The 20,738-nt window shown below is 46.7% G+C and overlaps 1 protein-coding gene across 6 annotated transcripts in view; it reads right to left on the bottom strand.

The window, feature by feature from the left end:
• Positions 1 to 20,738, bottom strand: part of cadm1a (cell adhesion molecule 1a) — a 421,994-nt gene that overhangs the window by 83,687 nt on the left and 317,569 nt on the right. For all 6 annotated transcript variants that reach the window (XM_036937590.2, XM_036937591.2, XM_036937593.2 and 3 more), the window contains one exon: positions 4,524 to 4,670. In XM_036937590.2, coding sequence (XP_036793485.1) covers positions 4,524 to 4,670 — 147 coding nt within the window. The remainder of the gene's footprint in view (positions 1 to 4,523; positions 4,671 to 20,738) is intronic.

Here is a 20,738-nt window from a genome sequence, read left to right as displayed (position 1 = left end):
TTATGATAGAGAAACACTCAATTATGTGGCAACAGCTCTGGTGGTGCTGTTGCCAGATAATGTGCACAAAATTAGATTGCATATAGAACATATAGAACATTTCTGGGATCTTTTTATTTCAAGTCATGAAACATGGGACCAACACTTTACATGTTCCGTATATATTTTTTGTTCAGTATAATAACATCTGTAGCAAATTTGAGGAAAACGCTACTGATGTTCTAGTACACGCGCTTCAAAAACTCTGGACCACTGGTACACTCCATTCTGGGTTGGCTACAAGGTCTTTTCCCCGCCCTCCGTTCGTCAAATCTGATCACAACTCTAATCTGCTCCTCCTTTCCTATAGGCAGAAACTCAAACAGGAAGTACCCGTGCTAAGGTCAATTCAACACTGGTCTGACCAATCGGAATCCATGCTTCAAGATTGTTTTGATCACCCGGACCCACCCGGACCAAGATATGTTCCCGGTTGTTCTCTGAGAATAACATTGACGTATACACTGACAAGGTGACTGAGTTCATCAGGAAGTGTATAGGGGATGTTGTTCCCACTGACAATTAAAATCTACCCAAACAAAAAAACGTGGCTAGATCGCAGTATTCGCGCAAAACTGAAAGTCCGAACCACCGCATTTATGACAAGGTGACTGGGAATATGGTCGAATACAAACGGTGCAGTTATGCCCTCCGTATGGCAATCAAACAGCAAAACATTAGTAAAGAGACAAAGCGGAGTCGCAATTCAATGGCTCAGACACGTACAGTTGAAATCGGAGATTTACATACACTTAGGTTGGAGTCATTAAAACTTGTTTTTCAACCACTCCACACATTTCATGTTAACAAACTATAGTTTTGGTTAGGACATCTACTCTGTGCATGACAAGTAATTTTTCCAACAATTGTTTACAGACAGATTATTTTACTTATTTGTATCACAATTCCAGTGGGTCCGAAGTGTACATACACTAAGTTGACTGTGCCTTTAAACAGCTTGGAAAATTCCAGAAAAGTATGTCATGGCTTTAGAGGCTTCTGATAGGCTAATTGACATCATTTGAGTCAATTGGAGGTGTACCTGTGGATGTATCTCAAGGCCGACCTTCAAACTCAGTGCCTCTTTGCTTGACATCATGGGGAAATCAAAATAAATCAGCCAAGACCTCAGAAAAAAAATTGTAGACCTCCACAACTCTGGTTCATCCTTGGGAGCAATTTCCAAACGCCTGAAGGTACCACGTTCATCTGTACAAACAATCGTATGCAAGTAAAAACACCATGGGACCATGCAGATGTCATACCACTCAGGAAGAAGACGCATTCTGTCTCCTACAGATGAACGTACTTTGGTGCCGAAAAGTGCAATCCCAGAACAACAGTAAAGGACCATGTAAAGATGCTGGAGGAAACACGTACAAAAGTATCTATATCCACAGTAAAACAATTCCTATATTGACAGAACCTGAACGGCCGCTCAGCAAGGAATAAGCCACTGCTCCAAATCGCCATAAAAAAGCCAGACTACAGTTTGCAACTGCGCATGGGGACAAAGATCGTACTTTTTAGAGAAATGTCCTCTGGTCTGAGGAATCAAAAAGATAACTGTTTGGCCATAATGACCATTGTTATGTTTGGAGGAAAAAGGGGGAGGCTTGCAAGCTGAAGAACACCATCCCAACCGTGAAGCACACATCTCAAGACATCAGTCAGGAAGTTAAAGCTTGGTTGCAAATGGGTCTTCCAAATGGACAATGACCCCAAGCATACTTCCAAAGTTGTGGCAAAATGGCTTAAGGACAACAAAGTCAAGGTATTGGAGTGGCCTTCACAAAGGCCTGACCTCAATCCTATAGAAAATGTGTGGACAGAACTGAAAAAGCATGTGTGAACAAGGAGGTCTACAAACCTGATTCAGTTACACCAGCTCTGTCAGAAGGAATGAGCCAAAATTCCCCCAACCTATTGTGGGAAGCTTGTGGAAGGCTACCCGAAACGTTTGACCCAAGTTAAACAATTTAAAGGCAACGCAACTAAATACTAATTGAGTGTATGTAAACTTCTGATGCACTGGAAATGTGATGAAAGAAATAAAAGCTGAAATAAATCATTCTCTCTACTATTATTCTGGCATTTCACATTCTTAAAATAAAGTGGTGATACTAACTGACCTAAAACAGGGAATTTAGGATTAAATGTCAGGAATGGTGAAAAACTAAGTTTAAATGTATTTGGATAAGGTGTATGTAAACTTCAACTGTATGTGGCAGGGACTCCAGACAATCAAAGGGAAAACCAGCCACGTCGCGGACACTGACGTCTTGCTCACGGACAAGCAAAACACCTTCTTCACCTGCTTTTGAGGATACCACAGTGCCATCGACGCGGCCTACTCCTGAGGACTCTCGTTCTCCGTGGCCGTCGTTAGTAAGACATTTAAGCGTGTTAACCCTCACAAGGCTGCTGGCCCAGAAGGCATTCCTAGCCGTGTCCTCAGAGCATGCGCAGACCAGCTGGCTGGAGTGTTTACGGACATATTCAATCTCTCCCTATCCCAGTCTGCTGTCCCCACTTGATTCAAGATGTCCACCATTTTCCTGTACCCAAGCAAAGGCAGCTGAACTAAATGACTATCGCCCTGTAGCACTCACTTCTGTCATCATGAAGTGCTTTGAGAGGCTGGTTCAGGATCATATCACCTGCACTTTACCTGACACCCTAGACCAACTCTAATGTGCATAACGCCCCAATATATCCACAGACAATGCAATCGTACTGCACACTGCCCTATCCCATCTGGACAAGAGGAATACCTATGTAAGAATGCTGTTCATTGACTACAGCGCCGCCTTCAACGCCATAGTACCCTCCAAGCTCATTAAGTTCGGGGCCCTGGGTCTGAACCCCGCCCTGTGCAACTGGATCCTGGACTTCCTGACGGGCCGCCCCCAGGTGGTGAAGGTAGGAAACAACACCTCCACTATACTGATCCTCCTCCTGTTCACCCATGACTGCGTGGTCACGCACAAACTCTAATGCAATCATCAAGTTTGTAGTAGCAACAGTAGTAGGCCTGATTACCAACAATGACGAGGCAGCCTACAGGGAGGAGGTGTGGGCCCTGGCGGAGTGGTGCCAGGAAAATAACCTCTCCCTCAACGTCAACAAAACAAAGGACCTAATCGTGGACTTCAGGAGACAGAAGAGGGAGCACACCCACATCCACATCGACGGGACCGCAGTGGAGAAGGTCAAAAGCCTCAAGTACACATCACTGACAATCTGAAGTTGTCCACCCACACAGACAGTGTGGTGAAGATGGCGCAACAGTACCTTTTCAACCTCAGGAGGCTGAAGAAATTTGAGAGCATCTTGTCTGGCTGTATCACCGCCTGGTACAGAAACTTCACCGCCTGCAACTGCATGGCTCTCTAGAGAGTGGTGCGGTCTTCCCAACGCATCACCGGGGGCACACTGCCTGCCCTCCAGGACAACTACAGCACCCGATGTCACAGGAAGGCCAAAAATATCATCAAGGATATCCACCCAAGCCACGGCCTGTTCACCCTGCTATCATCCAGAAGGCGAGGTCAGTACAGGTGCATCAAAGCTTGGACCGAGAGACTGAAAAACAGCTTCTATCTCAAGGCCATCAGACTGCCATCACTAGCTGGCTACCACACTGTTACTCAACCGTTCAACTTAGAGGCTGCTGCCCTATGTGCCGTACATAGACATGCAATCACTAGTCACTTTAATAATGGAACACTGGTCACCTTAATAATGTTCACATACTGTTTTTTTCATTTCATATGTATACACTGTATTCTACTGTATTCTAGTCAATGTCACACCGACAATGCTCGTCTTAATATTTATATTTCTTAATTCCATTATTTTACTTAGAGATCTGTGTGTATTGTTGTGAATTGCTAGATACTATTGCACTATTGGAGCTAGGAACACAAGCATTTTGCTCCACTCGCATTAACATCTGCTAAATATGTGACAAATACATTTTTTATCTGATTTGATTTTGAAGTGGACCGAAAGATTATTGTAGACTTGATGACAGTATGTGTATGTGTGTCAATGTAGAACTACACTGAGTATAGCAAACATTAGGAACACCTTCCTAATTTTGATTTGCACTGCACACTTTTGCCATCTGAACAGACTCTTCAAGGTGTCCATGCCCAGACGGGCTAGCATTCCACAGAGAAATGCTGGCCCATGTTGACTCCAATGCTTCCCACAGTTGTGTTAAGTTGGATGGATGTCCTTTGTGTGGACCATTCTTGATACACACAGGAGTGTATTTAAGTGTATTTAACAAGGGACATCAACAAGGGATCATAGCTTTCAACTGGTCAGTCTATGCCATGGAAAGAGCAGGTATTCTTAATGTTTTGTACACTCAGTGTAACAGGCCTATCTATTTCCAAGGTGTGTGTGTGTATGCTTGTCTCTGTGTGTGTGTGTGAGTGAATGTATGCCTGTCTGTGTGTATGTGTGGTACTCACGTCGGACGTCTCTGAAATAGATTGTCTGTCTGTTGGGGTTGAGGAGCTGGATGACCGAGTCGTCGTTGTTCTTCACCCGGCAGCTGATGACGGCCACCTCTCCCTCCACCACCGCCACATTGTCCGTCACCAGGTTCTGACTCTGGACTGCAGGGCACAGACAGAGACAAACACTCATCATTACAACTGGCAGGCTGTGTGCAGTCTAGTTTTTCAAACCAACGAGCCAAGCCAAGCCAAGCCAAGAAAAACCAAGCTGTACTTAACCTGGTTAGACATCCACCATAGTTGCTGGAACTGTGCTAAAAAGGTGTGAAAATATAATATCTGAGTGAGCACAATTTGGTTTGTATGGAATGAATTCAAGTATTACTACCTTTTGATATGATTCCCCTACGTGTTGGAGATCATCACCAACATGTTGTGTATACCCACTTAAATAAGCCCTGAATTGCTCTCTAAAATGCCAAAGCAACCGCAAAGAAGAGTGGGGAGAAACCGCAGCAGAGTTAGGTGACAAATGATGTACTTGCTTCTTCAAGTCAGCATGTATTAGGGATTAACACGGGTAACCAGTATTCCGGGACTGTCCAGGGACCACTCTTCACATTTCCCGAAAAAATAAAATGACAAGACCTGGGAAATTACAACATTTTACACCAAGGTCGCACTAATGCAATTCCACAACATGTGCAGCACATTGTTCAAACAGGTTGAGCTTCGCGTATTTACTTCACACAAAGTTGCCATAAATTCAAAGAACACGCATAATTGACGGACTGCAGATAAGACCCGAATACAGTTTAGAGTTCTCACCATCTCCCATGTGGCGCAACAGTCTAAGGCACTGGAAGCATCACTACAGACGCAGGTTTGGCACAGCTGGCCGCGACCGTGTGTGTGTGTGGGGGGTGGCAGAACAGGACCGAGTTCGGTCATTTCAGGCACCATTTTGATTTGGACAGCATCATCACGATGCTTTGAGACAAGCGTGGGGAATCTCCATTTGAATATTTGCTAACAATTTGGCTGGGGAAATAGATAAATTGAGGTGAGTGCTAATGATCATCTTTATTCTAATTTGCTCATGTACAGTGCCTTCGAAAATATTCAGACCATTTCACTTTTTCAACATTTTGTTACGTTACAGCCTTATTCTAAAATGGATTACATAAAAAAAAAGCTCAGCAATCTACACACAATACCCCATAATGACAAAGCAAAAACACGTTTTTGCAAAAATACCGTATTCAAACCCTTTGCTATGAGACTCGAAATTGAGCTCAGGTGCCTCCTGTTTCAATTGATGCTCCTTGAGATGTTTCTACAACTTGGAGTCCACCTGTGGTAAATTCAATTGATTGGAAATTATTTGGAAAGGCACACACCTGTCTATATAAAGTTCCACAGTTGACAGTGCATGTCAGAGCAAAAACAAAGTCGTGAGGTCGAACCAAATTGTCCGCAGAGCACCGAGACAGTGTTGTGTTGAGGTACAGATCTGTGGAAGGGCACCAACAAATGTCTGCAGCATTGAAAGTCCCAAACAAATGTCTGCAGCATTGAAGGTCCCCAAGAACACTGTGGCTTCCAGCTTTCATAAATGGAAGAAGTTTGGAACAATCAAGACTCTTCCTAATGCTGGCCACCGGGCCAAACTGTGCAATCGGGGGAGAAGGGCATTGGTCAGGGAGGTGAACAAGAACCCGATGGGCAGTCTGACAGAGCTCTAGAGTTCCTCTTTGGAGATGGGAGAACCTTCTAGAAGGACAACCATCTCTACAGCACCCCACCAATCAGGCCTTTATGGTAGAGTGGCCACTCCTCAGTAAAAAGCACATCACAACCTGCTTGGAATTTGCCAAACTGCACCAAAAGACTTTCAGAAAAGAGATTCTCTGATCTGATGAAACCAAGATTGAACTCTTTGGCCTGAATGCCAAGCGCCACTTCTAGAGGAAACCTGGCACCATCCCTATGGTGAAGCATGGTGGTGGCAGCAGAGCTCTCAGGACCTCAGACTGGGTGACGGGTTCCCCTTCCAACAGGACAACCACCCGAAGCACACAGCCAAGACAATGAAGGTGTGGCTTTGGGACAAGTCTCTGAATGTCCTTGAGTGGCCCAGCCAAAGCCCGGACGTGAACCCGATCGAACATCTCTGGAGAGACCTGAAAATAGATGTGCAGCAACTCTCCCCATCCAACCTGACAGAGCTTGAGAGGATCTGCAGAGAAGAATGGGAGAAACTCCCCAAATACAGGTGTGCCAAGCCTGTAGCGTCATACTCAAGAAGACTTGAGGCTGTAATCGCTGCCAAAGGTGCTTTAACAAAGTACTGAGTAAAGGGTCTGAATAGTTAAGTAAATGTGATATTTCAGTTTTTTGTTTTGAATAAATTAGCAAACATTTCTAAAATCCTGTTTTTGCTTTGTCATTATGGGGTATTGTGTGTAGATTAATGAGGAAAAAAACTATTTAATACATTTCAGAATAAGGCTGTAACATAACAAAATGTGGAAAAAGTCAAGGGGTCTGAATACTTTCCCTAGGGCACTGTTAACTGATACATTTTTTTCTGATCAGAAACATTTAGCATACACTGGATTTAGGCTACAATTTAGCATTATTGATCTATTGACTCACATAGCAGCCTTAAATCAGTCCCACTGAAACCCAACATCCTGACTCACATGAAAATTCCTAATTGTATTCTGTAATCCAAAGGTAGTATTATCAAAGCACGTCTCCGTATGCATGTCAAAATACCACTATAACATTTCCCCCGCTTTTCTGCATTGTTTCATATTGCTGCCCATTGAGAGCTTCGGTATTGGATTTGTGATCAACAAACGGTATGAGGGTAGATATGGATTTAATTATAATAATATTTTTTACAGAGTTGGTCTCTGTTAAGACACCTTGCTATTTAAACAATTTCCTCTCTTTATCGCCGTTATTCATGAGCTGATCTGCTATCTGCATAACCATCAACTACATTTTGCCAAATAGGAGATATTGGAAGTTGGAAGTTATTTGGAAGTTATCGAGCAAGCTTTGCAACTTTGGTCATTTTACTTTTGTTTGACTGCCGTTACAAAGTGTTTATGATTCAACAACGCTATGGCCTGCACTCTGTGTGTCCTGAGCACGCTCTGTATCGACATGGCCTACTGCTGAAATGCACTGAATTAATTGAGGAACATGATAACGCTCTGAATTTATCAACGGCCTGTTTCACAATTCACAACAATGTAATTGGCGATGAAAGTTACGCTATCACTACTAAATATCAGTTTCACTTGCTGTGAAATCTTCACATACCGGTGCAACCAAGACGGCAATGTGGCGCAGTGGCAATCTTCTTTTGGGAGAACCCTGAGTGACCATATCTTGGTTTTAAATGGGCACTTCCAATTTTTGCAGTATTTCCTGGATATCTGGGGATAAATATGAATTATTCCTGTATTGAAACTTGGTAGTTTCAGGACTCCCTAGTGTGTGTGTATGTGTTTTATGAGCAAACTGGTAAAGGTTGCTCCTGATGGCTGACCTCGTGTGTGTGTGTGTGTGTGTGTGTGTGTGTCTGTGTGTGTGTGCGTGTGTGTGTGTGTGTGATCCTAGACCGTATCACAAGCCAATAGAAGACTTCATAAATCAACCGTGGACATGCACCTGAAAATCTCCCCGTAAATCTACTTCGAAACCAAAAACACGCACATGTACACACTTTAAATGGATTTGAGCTACTTCATTAAAGTCAAGAGAGCGAGAGAGAGTGTCTTTGATTTTCATCATCTCCAAGATTCATCTCTTGCCTCCTGGATGCGTATCTCAAATATATAAAATGAAAAAAAAAAAAAAAAACATTCAATATTTATTGTTCCCTCCCCTGGTAGCTAATAAGGGGAACCTGAATGGACCTGCAACACATCAAATGCTAATTTGCATGTCTTGTTGTCAGGGGAAGAAAGCAATCGCCAGGATAGACAAACAGGATTTAAATCTGCCTGTCAACACCCCAAACAGCCCTGAAAATGAACCTCCCAGAAAAAGGCACACTCCCCACTTGTAAGAAGCGAATTCAGCCTACTTTTCAATAAGGACCGCCATTATTGGATATATGCTAATATGCTATGGTAACATGCTAGGGTAATATGATATGCTAATATCCTACACTAACACTGTTTCTTCAGGATAAAGGTTATCCTGCAGAAGGTTAAGCATGGAAGGTAACTAGTGCAGCGGATGTCGCCGTGGCAATGCTGCTAAATTTAGTCTCCTACTACAGTGGGCTAGTGGGAGGTGTTCATTCGGATATTTGTTCTTCCTCTGGTGAACAAACACTTGAACACGAGTCGTGAGGGGAATAATTACAAGGGAACATGCTCATTAATGACAACATCAAACATACACAGACGTCACCCAGAAAATATCAACGTTATCGAGTCACTACCAACAGCTACAGTAGCCTAATCTGGATTGCAAATGAACTTTTAAATCATATGCGTAAATCTAATAAATCACTGTGTTTATTTCATGAAAATAACTCCAAATATACACAAGTATGTGGAAACCACTTCAAATTCGTGGATTCAGCTATTTCAGCCACATCCTTTATTTTTTATTTTATTTAACTAGGCAAGTCAGTTAAGAACAAATTCTTATTTACAATGACAGCCTACACCGGCCAAATCCGGACGATGCTGGGCCAATTGTGCGCAGCCCTATGGGACTCCCAATCACAGCTGGATGTGATACAGCCTGGAAATGAAACAGGGACTGCAGTGATGACTCTTGCACTGAGATGCAGTTCTTTAGACCGCTGCGCCACTCGGGAGCCCGTTGCTAACAGGTGCATAAAGTAGAGCACACAGCCATGTGACAAACATTAGCAGTAGAATGGCCTTACTGAAGAGCACAGTGACTTTCAACGTGGCACCGTCAGAAGAAGGCTGCCACCTTTACAATAAGTAAAATTTCTGCCCCGCTAGAGCTGCCCCGGTCAACTGTAAGTGCTGCTATTGTGCCACCGAGTGCTGACGTGTGTAACGTGTAAACATTAAACATAAACATCGATTGCAACACTCACTAACGAGTTCCAAACTGCCTCTGGAAGCAACATCAGCACAATAACTGTTCGTCGGGCGCTCCATGAAATGGGTTTCATTGGCCGAGCAGCCGCACACAAGCCTAAGATCACCATACGCATATGCAAGCGTTGGCTGGAGTGGTGTAAAGATGCAGCCATTGGACTTGGGATCAGTGGAAACACGTTCTCCGGAGTGATGAATCACGCTTCACCATCTGGCAGTCCGACGGACGAATCTGGGTTTGGCAGATACCAGGAGAACGCTACCTGCCCCAACACATAGTGTCAACTGTAAAGTTTGGTGGAGGAGGAATAAATTGTCTGGGGCTGTTTTTCATGGTTTGGGCTAGGCCCCTTAGTTCCAGTGAAGGGAAATATTACAGCATACAATGATATTCTAGACGATTCTGTGCTACCAACTTTGTTGCGACAGTTTGGAAAAGGCCCTTTCCTGTTTCAGCATGACAATGCCCCTGTGCACGAAGCGAAGTCCATACAGGAATGGTTTGTTGAGATCAGTGTGGAAGAACTTGACTGGCCTGCACAGAGCCCTGAACTCAACCCCATCAAACACCTTTGTGATGAATTGGAATGCCGACTGCGAGCCAGGCCTAATGGCCCATCATCAGTGCCCGACCTCACTAATGGTCTTGTGGCTGAATGAAAGCAAGTCCCCGCAGCAATGTTCCCACAACTAAAGGAAAGCCTTCCTGTTATAGCAACAAGGGGGGCCAACTCCATTTTAATGCCCAAGATTTTGGAATGAGATGTTTGAGTAGCAGGTGTCCACATACTTTTGGTCATGTAATGTATGTTTACTAATTTATTTCCCTGAGCCTCCTTTTGCCATTGAAAGGCTCAGTCTGACTGTGTGGCCGTGTTGATATACATTTTTATATACACAGTCTACATTCTAGAGCCCTCAAACTCAATTCTGGACCTCGAAGCCAGTTTAACTGCATTTTTTTATGGTTCCCCTCTAATCAGGGATCGTTTTAGACCTGTGACACAAGGTGTGTGCAATTACAAATTAGTTAGAACAGAAAACCAGCAGGCTATGGACCTCGTAGGGTAAGAGTTGAGTAACCCTGCTCTAAAGCCTTCCCATAGAATAAGTAATGTAATAGGATCTCTATGAGCCTACCCTGCTTACCCCCTTCAAATTTGGAGGATACATATGCAAATAAAAGATGACTGGTTATTAGTCAGAATAATAAGATCAGCTTGTGATGTCATGATCTGGGTCACAAACTCCTACCTGAACAGGCTAAAATTCCAGGCATTTAAAAACATGTTATTTTTTTTTTTAAACAGCTCTTACACAAAAAGGGCATTATCATAATTTGGTAATTAGACCAAATGAAATGAGTAGGTAAAATGATGAGAATATGTTTTAGCAGGTGTTTACCAAAAGAAGAGATGGCACTGCATGTGCAACACAAATAGTTCTGATAATACTGAATGTGTCACGTCAGAAACCGCATCCAAAAACCTGTCCATGTCAGACCATGTCAGAGCGGGAACCATATCACATGGCTTCAGTGACCAGACTATCACATCGATCATTCTCAATACAACTAGATCTGTACCGTGGCAAATCCTCTAACTATCCTTGTGTGCATCTACCGCCATACATGTTTGGAATAACAACAAAGGAATGCAGCAGAGAGAGATGGATAAATCACGGTAGCCTCGCCTACAGATGGGACCGAGCTACAGCTCAACATACATACACGTATAGATGTGCACGTGTTTGAGCAAGGAGGAGGAGGAGCCACCTTGGCAAATTCAATGAGAGAGACGTGTGTGCGTATTGGATGAGTCTTCAGCAAAAATCTATCCCTACTCACCAAGAGTTGGGGGAAAAGTCTCTCAACTCACCCAGCATGCACCTGACCAGAAAGCAGAGGATAAACAAAAGCAAAGATATAGTCTAACAGCACCAGAATGGACACAGGGACATGTGCATACTAGAGGACGGCTATTGTATCTATGCTTCAATGAATTGACTGAGCAATCAAATAAATGAAAATTCCTTACTGACAGGAATCAAATGAATTATTTGCAAATGGAATCTTGTAAACACAGAACCAAACTAGCATGTGCAATGTAACATTAGTTTCTCCCTTTAAAGGCTCTCTAAGCTTTCCTGTGCATTTGCTTTCTGTGCATGTGTCAACAATCAACAAGGCTTGCCGTCATGCAAGAAAGGATTCATATCGGTTCCATTTGCATAACTTGTTCAAACAGATCTGTGACATTATCGTTGTATGTAATTAGTGACGTTCAAAAGCGCTAGCACAGAGCATTGATCATTCTGGCCTAGATTAAACTTGTCAGATGAGGATGCTCTGTACGTTCAGCAGCACTAGCCTACACTGTGTGTGTGTGTGTGTGTGTGCTCGACTGAACTTGTGTGAGTGTACTTGTGCACACATTTGAGTGTGTATGTGAGAGAAAGAAGAGACCCGAGTGTGTCTTTGCTAGTGTGTGGTACATTTCCACGCTCGCCCTGACATGAGAGAGAGCACCACCGGTTGGGAGAAGCCCACATGCGGTGCAAGTCAGAGACAGCTGGCTGAAGGCTGCAGCACACCGCTGGATTGGAAAGGTCATTGGGCCCTCGTCATTGGTCCTGTTCTCTATGTAGAGGGGAACGTAGAGGGTCCGGCAACCAGGGCTGGTACTAGCCCCCCCCCCCAGTACACACACTGCCAGTTCGATCAGAGAAAATAGCACCGGTGTCAAATTAGCATTGACCATGGGAGTTGCGTACAGAAGTGGCTCTTCAGATGGCTAGCACACAGCAGGCTATTGAACAGACGCAGTGAGGAGCTCTTACTGAGCCACGCCCTTTGTTGAACTGTACTCTGCTAATGCTAACTGACAATAAGTAAGTAATGTTGCTGGAACGTTATTGGAATGTTAATGGAGTGCTTGTAGAGCTTTTTACCCTATTAATATGCACAAGGCTGGTGTCCTACCTTGAGATGAACACTGAACTAACAGAATTGATTGGGTGAAAAGCAAGGTTGCCACTGTAATGGTTACATCTAACCAGTTCTGTCAGATTAGTGTTGAAGGGTCTATTTTCCAAGCATTTAACTAGGCCTGTAGCTTGTGTCATACCACAGCTAAGGGGACATTTTAGAACAAACAAACAATGCTGTATTTTGACATGGTGAATTTGAGAGGTCATCTAGTCATTTCTCACTGAGAGTGTGTTTGACAGTCAATGTGTATCTAAGCACCCTAGATGATTTGATTCTCATCCGATGGCATTCTGTGTATGTGTCTGTCTCTCTCACTGTGTGTGTGTGTGTGTGTGTGTGTGTGTGTGTGTGTGTGTGTGTGTGTGTGTGTGTGTGCATGCGTGCCTGCATGTGTCTGTGTGAGTTTTGTTGGTGTTCCCGCAAAAACAAGAGGCTCTTTTTTCCTCTCCCTGCGATTTTTCACAATCCAATTCTGCTGTGGACCAGATGAGTGGCAGTGGCCATTGACCCCTCCATCTGTGAGTGGGAGACCCTGTTCAACAGAAATGCACGGTGATGCAGGCCTGCCAAAGTCCCTAACCAACCAGTCACCGTCTCATATTCACACATACTGCTTTGATGCAAAGAACCCTAGCCTGGTCCCAATCTGTTTGTGCCGTCTTGCAAACTCCTATGTTCAATGTCATGCTAAATCGTAGTTGGCTGTACAGCACACACATATCTGGGACCAGGCTAAAATAACCCTGCGTCTACTTAATAAAAGTAAATGTATTAAGCCTGATTTACACCATTTAGAAATGTCCTGCTTTTAAGATGAAACATATCTCATTAAATGGAGGAAAGAGGACGTTATAGAGATATTTTATTGCACAGTAATAAAATAAAAAGGTTTGTTAGTGATGATGCTGAATCATTCAACGACGTCAAGTGGCTTCATTTTCCTCAGAAACGTTAATGGTTTCTTAAATACCGAGGATGTTTTAGTATTTGAGATAGCTCGCTCATTCAAAGGGAATGACTAAGAATGATTCCACATCATCGTTGACTTTTACTAAGTCATTTCACTAAGTGGTAATTGTTTGAATAAAAAGAATTGTCTCAAGAACAAACACTTATGAAACACACTGGCAAACAACTCTGTACTACTTATCATATTAACGGTGAACTGATGTCACCCAGAATCATGAAGCATATTCCAACAGGGCCTAGCGCTTACGTTGTGATTACTCGCCCCGAAGAAGAGTTTGAAGAAGCTTTTGTAGTGGCTGATTAGCAACAACGGCCGTTTTTACATGCAGATTATGAGACAGTGTTTATAAACTGACCTCCTACGCCTCCATGCTTTGGAGGAGAAAACACCCGGAAAAATCCCTCAAAGGCTATTCTGTAATGGTCTTCTCTCTCTCTCATTCCCTCATCACCATCCTCCTCTCCACTCAGAGAGGAGAGAGTGTGGAGACATTTGCAGTGCATTCAGATAAAAAGAGGGAGAAGAGAGGTAAACAAGGAGGGGGAAGCCTGGCCTGTGTGGTGCTAATGACCATGAAAATAGAGTTCACGTGGGAGCTGTCCATGGATGGATGGATGGAGAGAAGTGGTGCAGAACAGCATCTGAATCAGGGGGGGATGGGAGGATGTGTGTGTGTGGGGGGGGGGGGGGGGATGTGTGTGTGTGGAGGGATGGAAGGATGTGTGTGTGTGTCTGTGGGTGGGTGGGGGAGGGATGGGAGGATGTGTGTGGGTGGGGAGGGGGAGGATGTGTGTGTGTGTGGAGGGATGGAAGGATGTGTGTGTCTGTGGGTGGGTGGGGGAGGGATGGGAGGATGTGTGTGTGTGTCTGTGGGTGGGGGAGGGATGGAAGGATGTGTGTGTGTGTCTGTGGCTGGGGGAGGGATGGGAGGATGTGTGTGTGTCTGTGGGTGTGTGTGGGGGAGGGATGGAAGGATGTGTGTGTGTGTCTGTGGGTGGGGGAGGGATGGGAGGATGTGTGTGTGTCTGTGGGTGTGTGTGGGGGAGGGATAGAAGGATGTGTGTGTGTGTCTGGGTGGGGGAGGGATGGGAGGATGTGTGTGTGTCTGTGGGTGTGTGTGGGGGAGGGATGGGAGGATGTGTGTGTGTGTCTGTGGGTGCGTGGGAGGGAAGGGAGGGGAGGGTGTGTGTGTCTGTGGGTGTGTATGCGGGAGGGATGTGAGGATGTGTGTGTGTCTGTGGGTGTGCGTGGGGGAGGGATGGGAGGATGTGTGTGTGTCTGTGGGTGAGTGTGGGGGAGGGATGGGAGGATGTGTGTGTGTGTCTGTGGGTGGGGGAGGGATGGGAGGATGTGTGTGTGTCTGTGGGTGTGTGTGGGGGAAGGATGGGAGGATGTGTGTGTGTGTCTGTGGGTGGGGGAGGGATGGGAGGATGTGTGTGTGTCTGTGGAGGGATGGAAGGATGTGTGTGTGTGTCTGTGGGTGGGGGAGGGATGGGAGGATGTGTGTGTGTGTCTGTGGGTGGGGGAGGGATGGAAGGATGTGTGTGTGTGTATGTGGGTGGGGGAGGGATGGGAGGATGTGTGTGTGTCTGTGGGTGTGTGTGGGGGAAGGATGGGAGGATGTGTGTGTGTGTTTGTGGGTGTGTGGGAGGGGAGGGTGTGTTTGTGGGTATGTATGGGGGAGGGAGGGGAGTGTGTGTCTGTGGGTGTGTATGGGGGAGGGTGTGTGTGTGTCTGTGGGTGTGTATGGGAGAGGGAGGGGAGGGTGTGTATGTCTGTGGGTGTGTATGAGGGAGTGAGGGAGGGAAGGGTGTGTGTGTATGAGGGAGGGATGGGAGGATGTGTGTGTGTGTGTGTCTGTGGGTGTGTATGGGGGAGGGAGGGGAGAGTGTGTGTGTCTGTGGGTGTGTATGCGGGAGGGATGTGAGGATGTGTGTGTGTCTGTGGGTGTGTGTGGGGGATGGATGGGAGGATGTGTGTGTGTCTGTGGGTGGGTGTGGGGGAGAGATGGGAGGATGTGTGTGTGTCTGTGGGTGTGTGTGGGGGAGGGATGGGAGGATGGTGCAGAACAGCATCTGAATCAGGGGAGGGATGGGAGGATGTGTGTGTGTGTGGGGGGGGGGGGGTGTTTGTGTGGAGGGATGGAAGGATGTGTGTGTGTGTCTGTGGGTGGGGGAGGGATGGGAGGATGTGTGTGGGTGTCTGTGGGTGGGGGAGGGATGGGAGGATGTGTGTGTGTCTGTGGGTGGGGGAGGGATGGAAGGATGTGTGTGTGTGTATGTGGGTGGGGGAGGGATGGGAGGATGTGTGTGTGTCTGTGGGTGGGTGTGGGGGAGAGATGGGAGGATGTGTGTGTGTCTGTGGGTGTGTGTGGGGGAGGGATGGGAGGATGGTGCAGAACAGCATCTGAATCAGGGGAGGGATGGGAGGATGTGTGTGTGTGTGGGGGGGGTGTGTTTGTGTGGAGGGATGGAAGGATGTGTGTGTGTGTCTGTGGGTGGGGGAGGGATGGGAGGATGTGTGTGGGTGGGGAGGGGGGAGGATGTGTGTGTGTGTGTGTGGAGGGATGGAAGGATGTGTGTGTGTGTCTGTGGGTGGGGGAGGGATGGGAGGATGTGTGTGTGTGTCTGTGGGTGGGGGAGGGATGGAAGGATGTGTGTGTGTGTCTGTGGGTGGGGGAGGGATGGGAGGATGTGTGTGTGTCTGTGGGTTTGTGTGGGGGAGGGATGGAAGGATGTGTGTGTGTGTCTGTGGGTGGGGGAGGGATGGGAGGATGTGTGTGTGTCTGTGGGTGTGTGTGGGGGAGGGATGGAAGGATGTGTGTGTGTGTCTGGGTGGGGGAGGGATGGGAGGATGTGTGTGTGTGTCTGTGGGTGTGTGTGGGGGAGGGATGGGAGGATGTGTGTGTGTGTGTCTGTGGGTGCGTGGGAGGGAAGGGAGGGGAGGGTGTGTGTGTCTGTGGGTGTGTATGCGGGAGGGATGTGAGGATGTGTGTGTGTCTGTGGGTGTGTGTGGGGGAGGGATGGGAGGATGTGTGTGTGTCTGTGGGTGAGTGTGGGGGAGGGATGGGAGGATGTGTGTGTGTGTCTGTGGGTGGGGGAGGGATGGGAGGATGTGTGTGTGTCTGTGGGTGTGTGTGGGGGAAGGATGGGAGGATGTGTGTGTGTGTCTGTGGGTGTGTGGGAGGGGAGGGTGTGTTTCTGGGTATGTATGGGGGAGGGAGGGGAGTGTGTGTCTGTGGGTGTGTATGGGGGAGGGTGTGTGTGTGTCTGTGGGTGTGTATGGGAGAGGGAGGGGAGGGTGTGTATGTCTGTGGGTATGTATGAGGGAGTGAGGGAGGGAAGGGTGTGTGTGTATGAGGGAGGGATGGGAGGATGTGTGTGTGTGTCTGTGGGTGTGTATGGGGGAGGGAGGGGAGAGTGTGTGTGTCTGTGGGTGTGTATGCGGGAGGGATGTGAGGATGTGTGTGTGTCTGTGGGTGTGTGTGGGGGATGGATGGGAGGATGTGTGTGTGTCTGTGGGTGGGTGAGGGGGAGAGATGGGAGGATGTGTGTGTGTCTGTGGGTGTGTGTGGGGGAGGGATGGGAGGATGTGTGTGTGTCTGTGGGTGTGTGTGGGGGAGAGATGAGAGGATGTGTGTGTGTCTGTGGGTGTGTGTGGGGGAGGGATGGGAGGATGTGTGTGTGTCTGGGGGAGGGATAGGAGGATGTGTGTGTGTCTGTGGGTGTGTGTGGGGGAGGGATGGGAGGATGTGTAGAACAGGAGGGTGTCAGAGAGGCAGTGGTGGCCTGGGCGCGCTACCAGACGGCCTGCCATTATGCTCTCTCATTTGGAAATCTCTTTCAGGAAGGAGAGAGAGGGAGAGAGGGAGGCAGGGAGAGAGAAGGACGGATGGAGGGGTCTCCTCTCCTCCACCCCCAGCCAGATAAACAAAAGCAAGCTGAAACCCTGCAGAAGGGCTGAAGGAGGACAGAGAAAGGTGGTGAGAGAGAACAAGAGGGAGATACAGAGAGAGAAAGAGAGAGGTGGGGAGGTAGAGGGCACTGCAGCAGAACACAGGCTATCAGCATCCCTCTTCCTCCCCTCCCCTCCACACTGTTTCTGCTCTTGGTTAGTGGTGTGTGTGTGTTAGTGTGTGTGTGTGAGAGGGAGTGCCTGTGTATGTGCTACGTGGCTCTAGCACCTGGCTGTCTCTCCACAGCCATCTTGTACACAAACACAAAACAAAGCATTTACAAACCTGCTGCTCTCTACTATCTAGTCTGGTATGTCTGTCCTCTACTGGTGTCTCCATGCCCTCGCGAAGCTTACTTACAATCCACTTGTATTTGAATTGCTTCATGAAGATCATCATCATCAAACAGTCTGCTCTACAACACCTGCAAACCAATCAATTCAGAGGAAAATATAGTGGTTGCATTGGTGTTTTCAACAGGCTTTGGAGGAGAGCTAGAGTAAAGGAATGCAAAGGGCACACAAGTAAACATTGACTAGAACCACTCAACGACAAAGCACGTGTGCAATGTTGCAGGCATAGCTCTGTGTCGTAGTGTGTGCGTTTCTAGTTTTATTAGTGGTATGTACAGGATACGCATGGTGTACGGCGTCTAACGAAATTGCTTACTCTCTGGTTCCTTCTCGACAAAGCCACAACAATAACACATAATAAAGATGAGAATGCGAACAAAGTAAATAGCTCAGTGGAATAGAATATATTTTTTTTGCATCAGTATAATACAGGAAGGCACAATTTATAGTCCAATATTTACACATCAGAGAAAGGTGGAATGTGAGGGCAAGTGTTTAAATTGTGCAGTATTCGCAGGCTTTTGTGTGTGTGTGTGCACGTGCAGAGCGAGAGCGAGAGAGAGCGAGAGAGAAAGAGTCTGTGATTTGTGAGAGAGAAGAGCGTGTATGTGATCTCAAGGACCCATCTGAACACAGATATGAATCCCTGTACTGTGGCCTGCAGATTAACTGCCATGCGGAAGCCCCTGTCCTCTGCTCCCCTCACATCTCCCTCTATTGATTGCCCCGAAATAACCCCCTCTCTCACACACATGCATGCACACACACATACACACTAATGTCATCAGTGCGTTGGGAGAGGGGGGGGGCACAAGGAGTCCTTGCGGCACAGGCTTGTCCTTAAGGTCAGAGCCAGGAGGCAGACACTGTTCAACAAGACATATTTAGGAGGTCCTGTTGTTGTAAAATCTCAGCAAAGCCAATTTCATGTATTTCATGTATTCCAGGACTTGGACATCTGATTCAACTGAGAGGTTGAATGAGGTTTAGTAAACATGTTTATAGTGCATTAAATAATTTGTTGGTCTTTTCTGTTAGATTGGGTCATTTTCATAGGACTTTATTGACCTTCTCTCACCTAAATGAAATTCCAGTCAGTTATACTAAAACGGGATCAGTCTAGACAATTGATCTAGACTGAAACACAAAGGTCTCAGGCTGAAACATTGATGTATAATAGAGGTGGTGGATTTACCGGGCGCAGTGTTGCATTCCTAAGTATTTCTTCTAATCAAGTGTCTGGAGAATGTATCTACTCCTCTGTGCCTGCGAAACATCATTAGGACAGCCTCTGTTTATCGTCTGTTCAGGAAAGGAAATAGAATTCAAATCACAAATTGGGAAAATGCCCATAATGTCAGCTGAATAATTTGATTTCAATTCCCGACTTCAAAGGGACTGGAATTGATCCTGATCCTACGCTATGCTAGGTCTAAATTCCAGCACGAGTGCTGTCCTTCCTGTTGGCTCAGTGGGTAGAGCGCAACGCCAGGGTTATGAAAATGTATGCACTCACTACTGTAAGTCACTCTGGATAAAAGCATATGCTAAATGACTAAAACGTCGACAGCTCTCCCCTCAACAGCTCTCCCCATTAACAGCTCTCCCCATCAACAGCTCTCCTCATCAACAGCTCTCCCCTCAACAGCTCTCCTCATCAACAGCTCTCCCCATCAACAGCTCTCCACTCAACAGCTCTCCTCATCAACAGCTCTCCCCATCAACAGCTCTCCATATCAACAGCTCTCCCCTCAACAGCTCTCCTCATCAACAGCTCTCCCCATCAACAGCTCCCCCCATCAACAGCTCTCCCCTCAACAGCTCTCCTCATCAACAGCTCTCCCCTCAACAGCTCTCCTCATCAACAGCTCTCCCCTCAACAGCTCTCCCCTCAACAGCTCTCCTCATCAACAGCTCTCCCCATCAACAGCTCTCCTCATCAACAGCTCTCCCCTCAACAGCTCTCCTCATCAACAGCTCTCCCCATCAACAGCTCTCCACTCAACAGCTCTCCTCATCAACAGCTCTCCCCATCAACAGCTCTCCATATCAACAGCTCTCCCCTCAACAGCTCTCCTTATCAACAGCTCTCCCCATCAACAGCTCCCCCCATCAACAGCTCTCCCCTCAACAGCTCTCCTCATCAACAGCTCTCCCCTCAACAGCTCTCCTCATCAACAGCTCTCCCCTCAACAGCTCTCCCCTCAACAGCTCTCCTCATCAACAGCTCTCCCCATCAACAGCTCTCCCTCAACAGCTCTCGCCATCAACATCTGTCCCCATCAAGTCCTTTAGGGATTAACTGGAAGTTTACAGCCAGCAACTTTTACCAGTCCTCCAGCCATAAAGCGCTTTATAGTTTTTGTATTTTACTTAATATATAGATGGTGACTGTAGAGTACATTATGTTTTTGGCAGAGGGGAAGGAGAGCAGAGCAGTGATGCTCAGTTGGCAATCTGTTGTAGAAGACCACAGCATAACAGCGGGTGGGGTAGGATAGGATAGGATATCACTGAGCATAGAGCCGTGAAGGACTGTCCTCCTCTTAGCAAGGGCTGGGCCCTATCCAATCCCCCTCGGGAAGAATCTTTCGCAGCTCAATTCTAATTTATATACGTATAAATAACGGAGGGTGACATTAATAATTGGATCGAAGGCAGGGGCTAAACACACACACACCAGGCCCTCTGCCAAGCGAGGCAGTGTTTTTGCGAACGCTAGTTCAATACTGGCTCAGCATCTTTGGTGTGATTGAATGTGGATGGGGGGGTGGGTGGGAGCATTAATCGCCCGTGCCGCAGTGAGGGGCGTTGTCGGGCCGTCTAGTTTCAACGTCTGACTGTCCTCAACC

Source organism: Oncorhynchus mykiss, chromosome 12 (genome assembly GCF_057628025.1).
Source record: "Oncorhynchus mykiss isolate SJ-2025 chromosome 12, ASM5762802v1, whole genome shotgun sequence".
Classification (NCBI taxonomy): Eukaryota; Metazoa; Chordata; class Actinopteri; order Salmoniformes; family Salmonidae; genus Oncorhynchus; species Oncorhynchus mykiss.
This window is presented reverse-complemented; position numbering and strand designations above follow the sequence as displayed.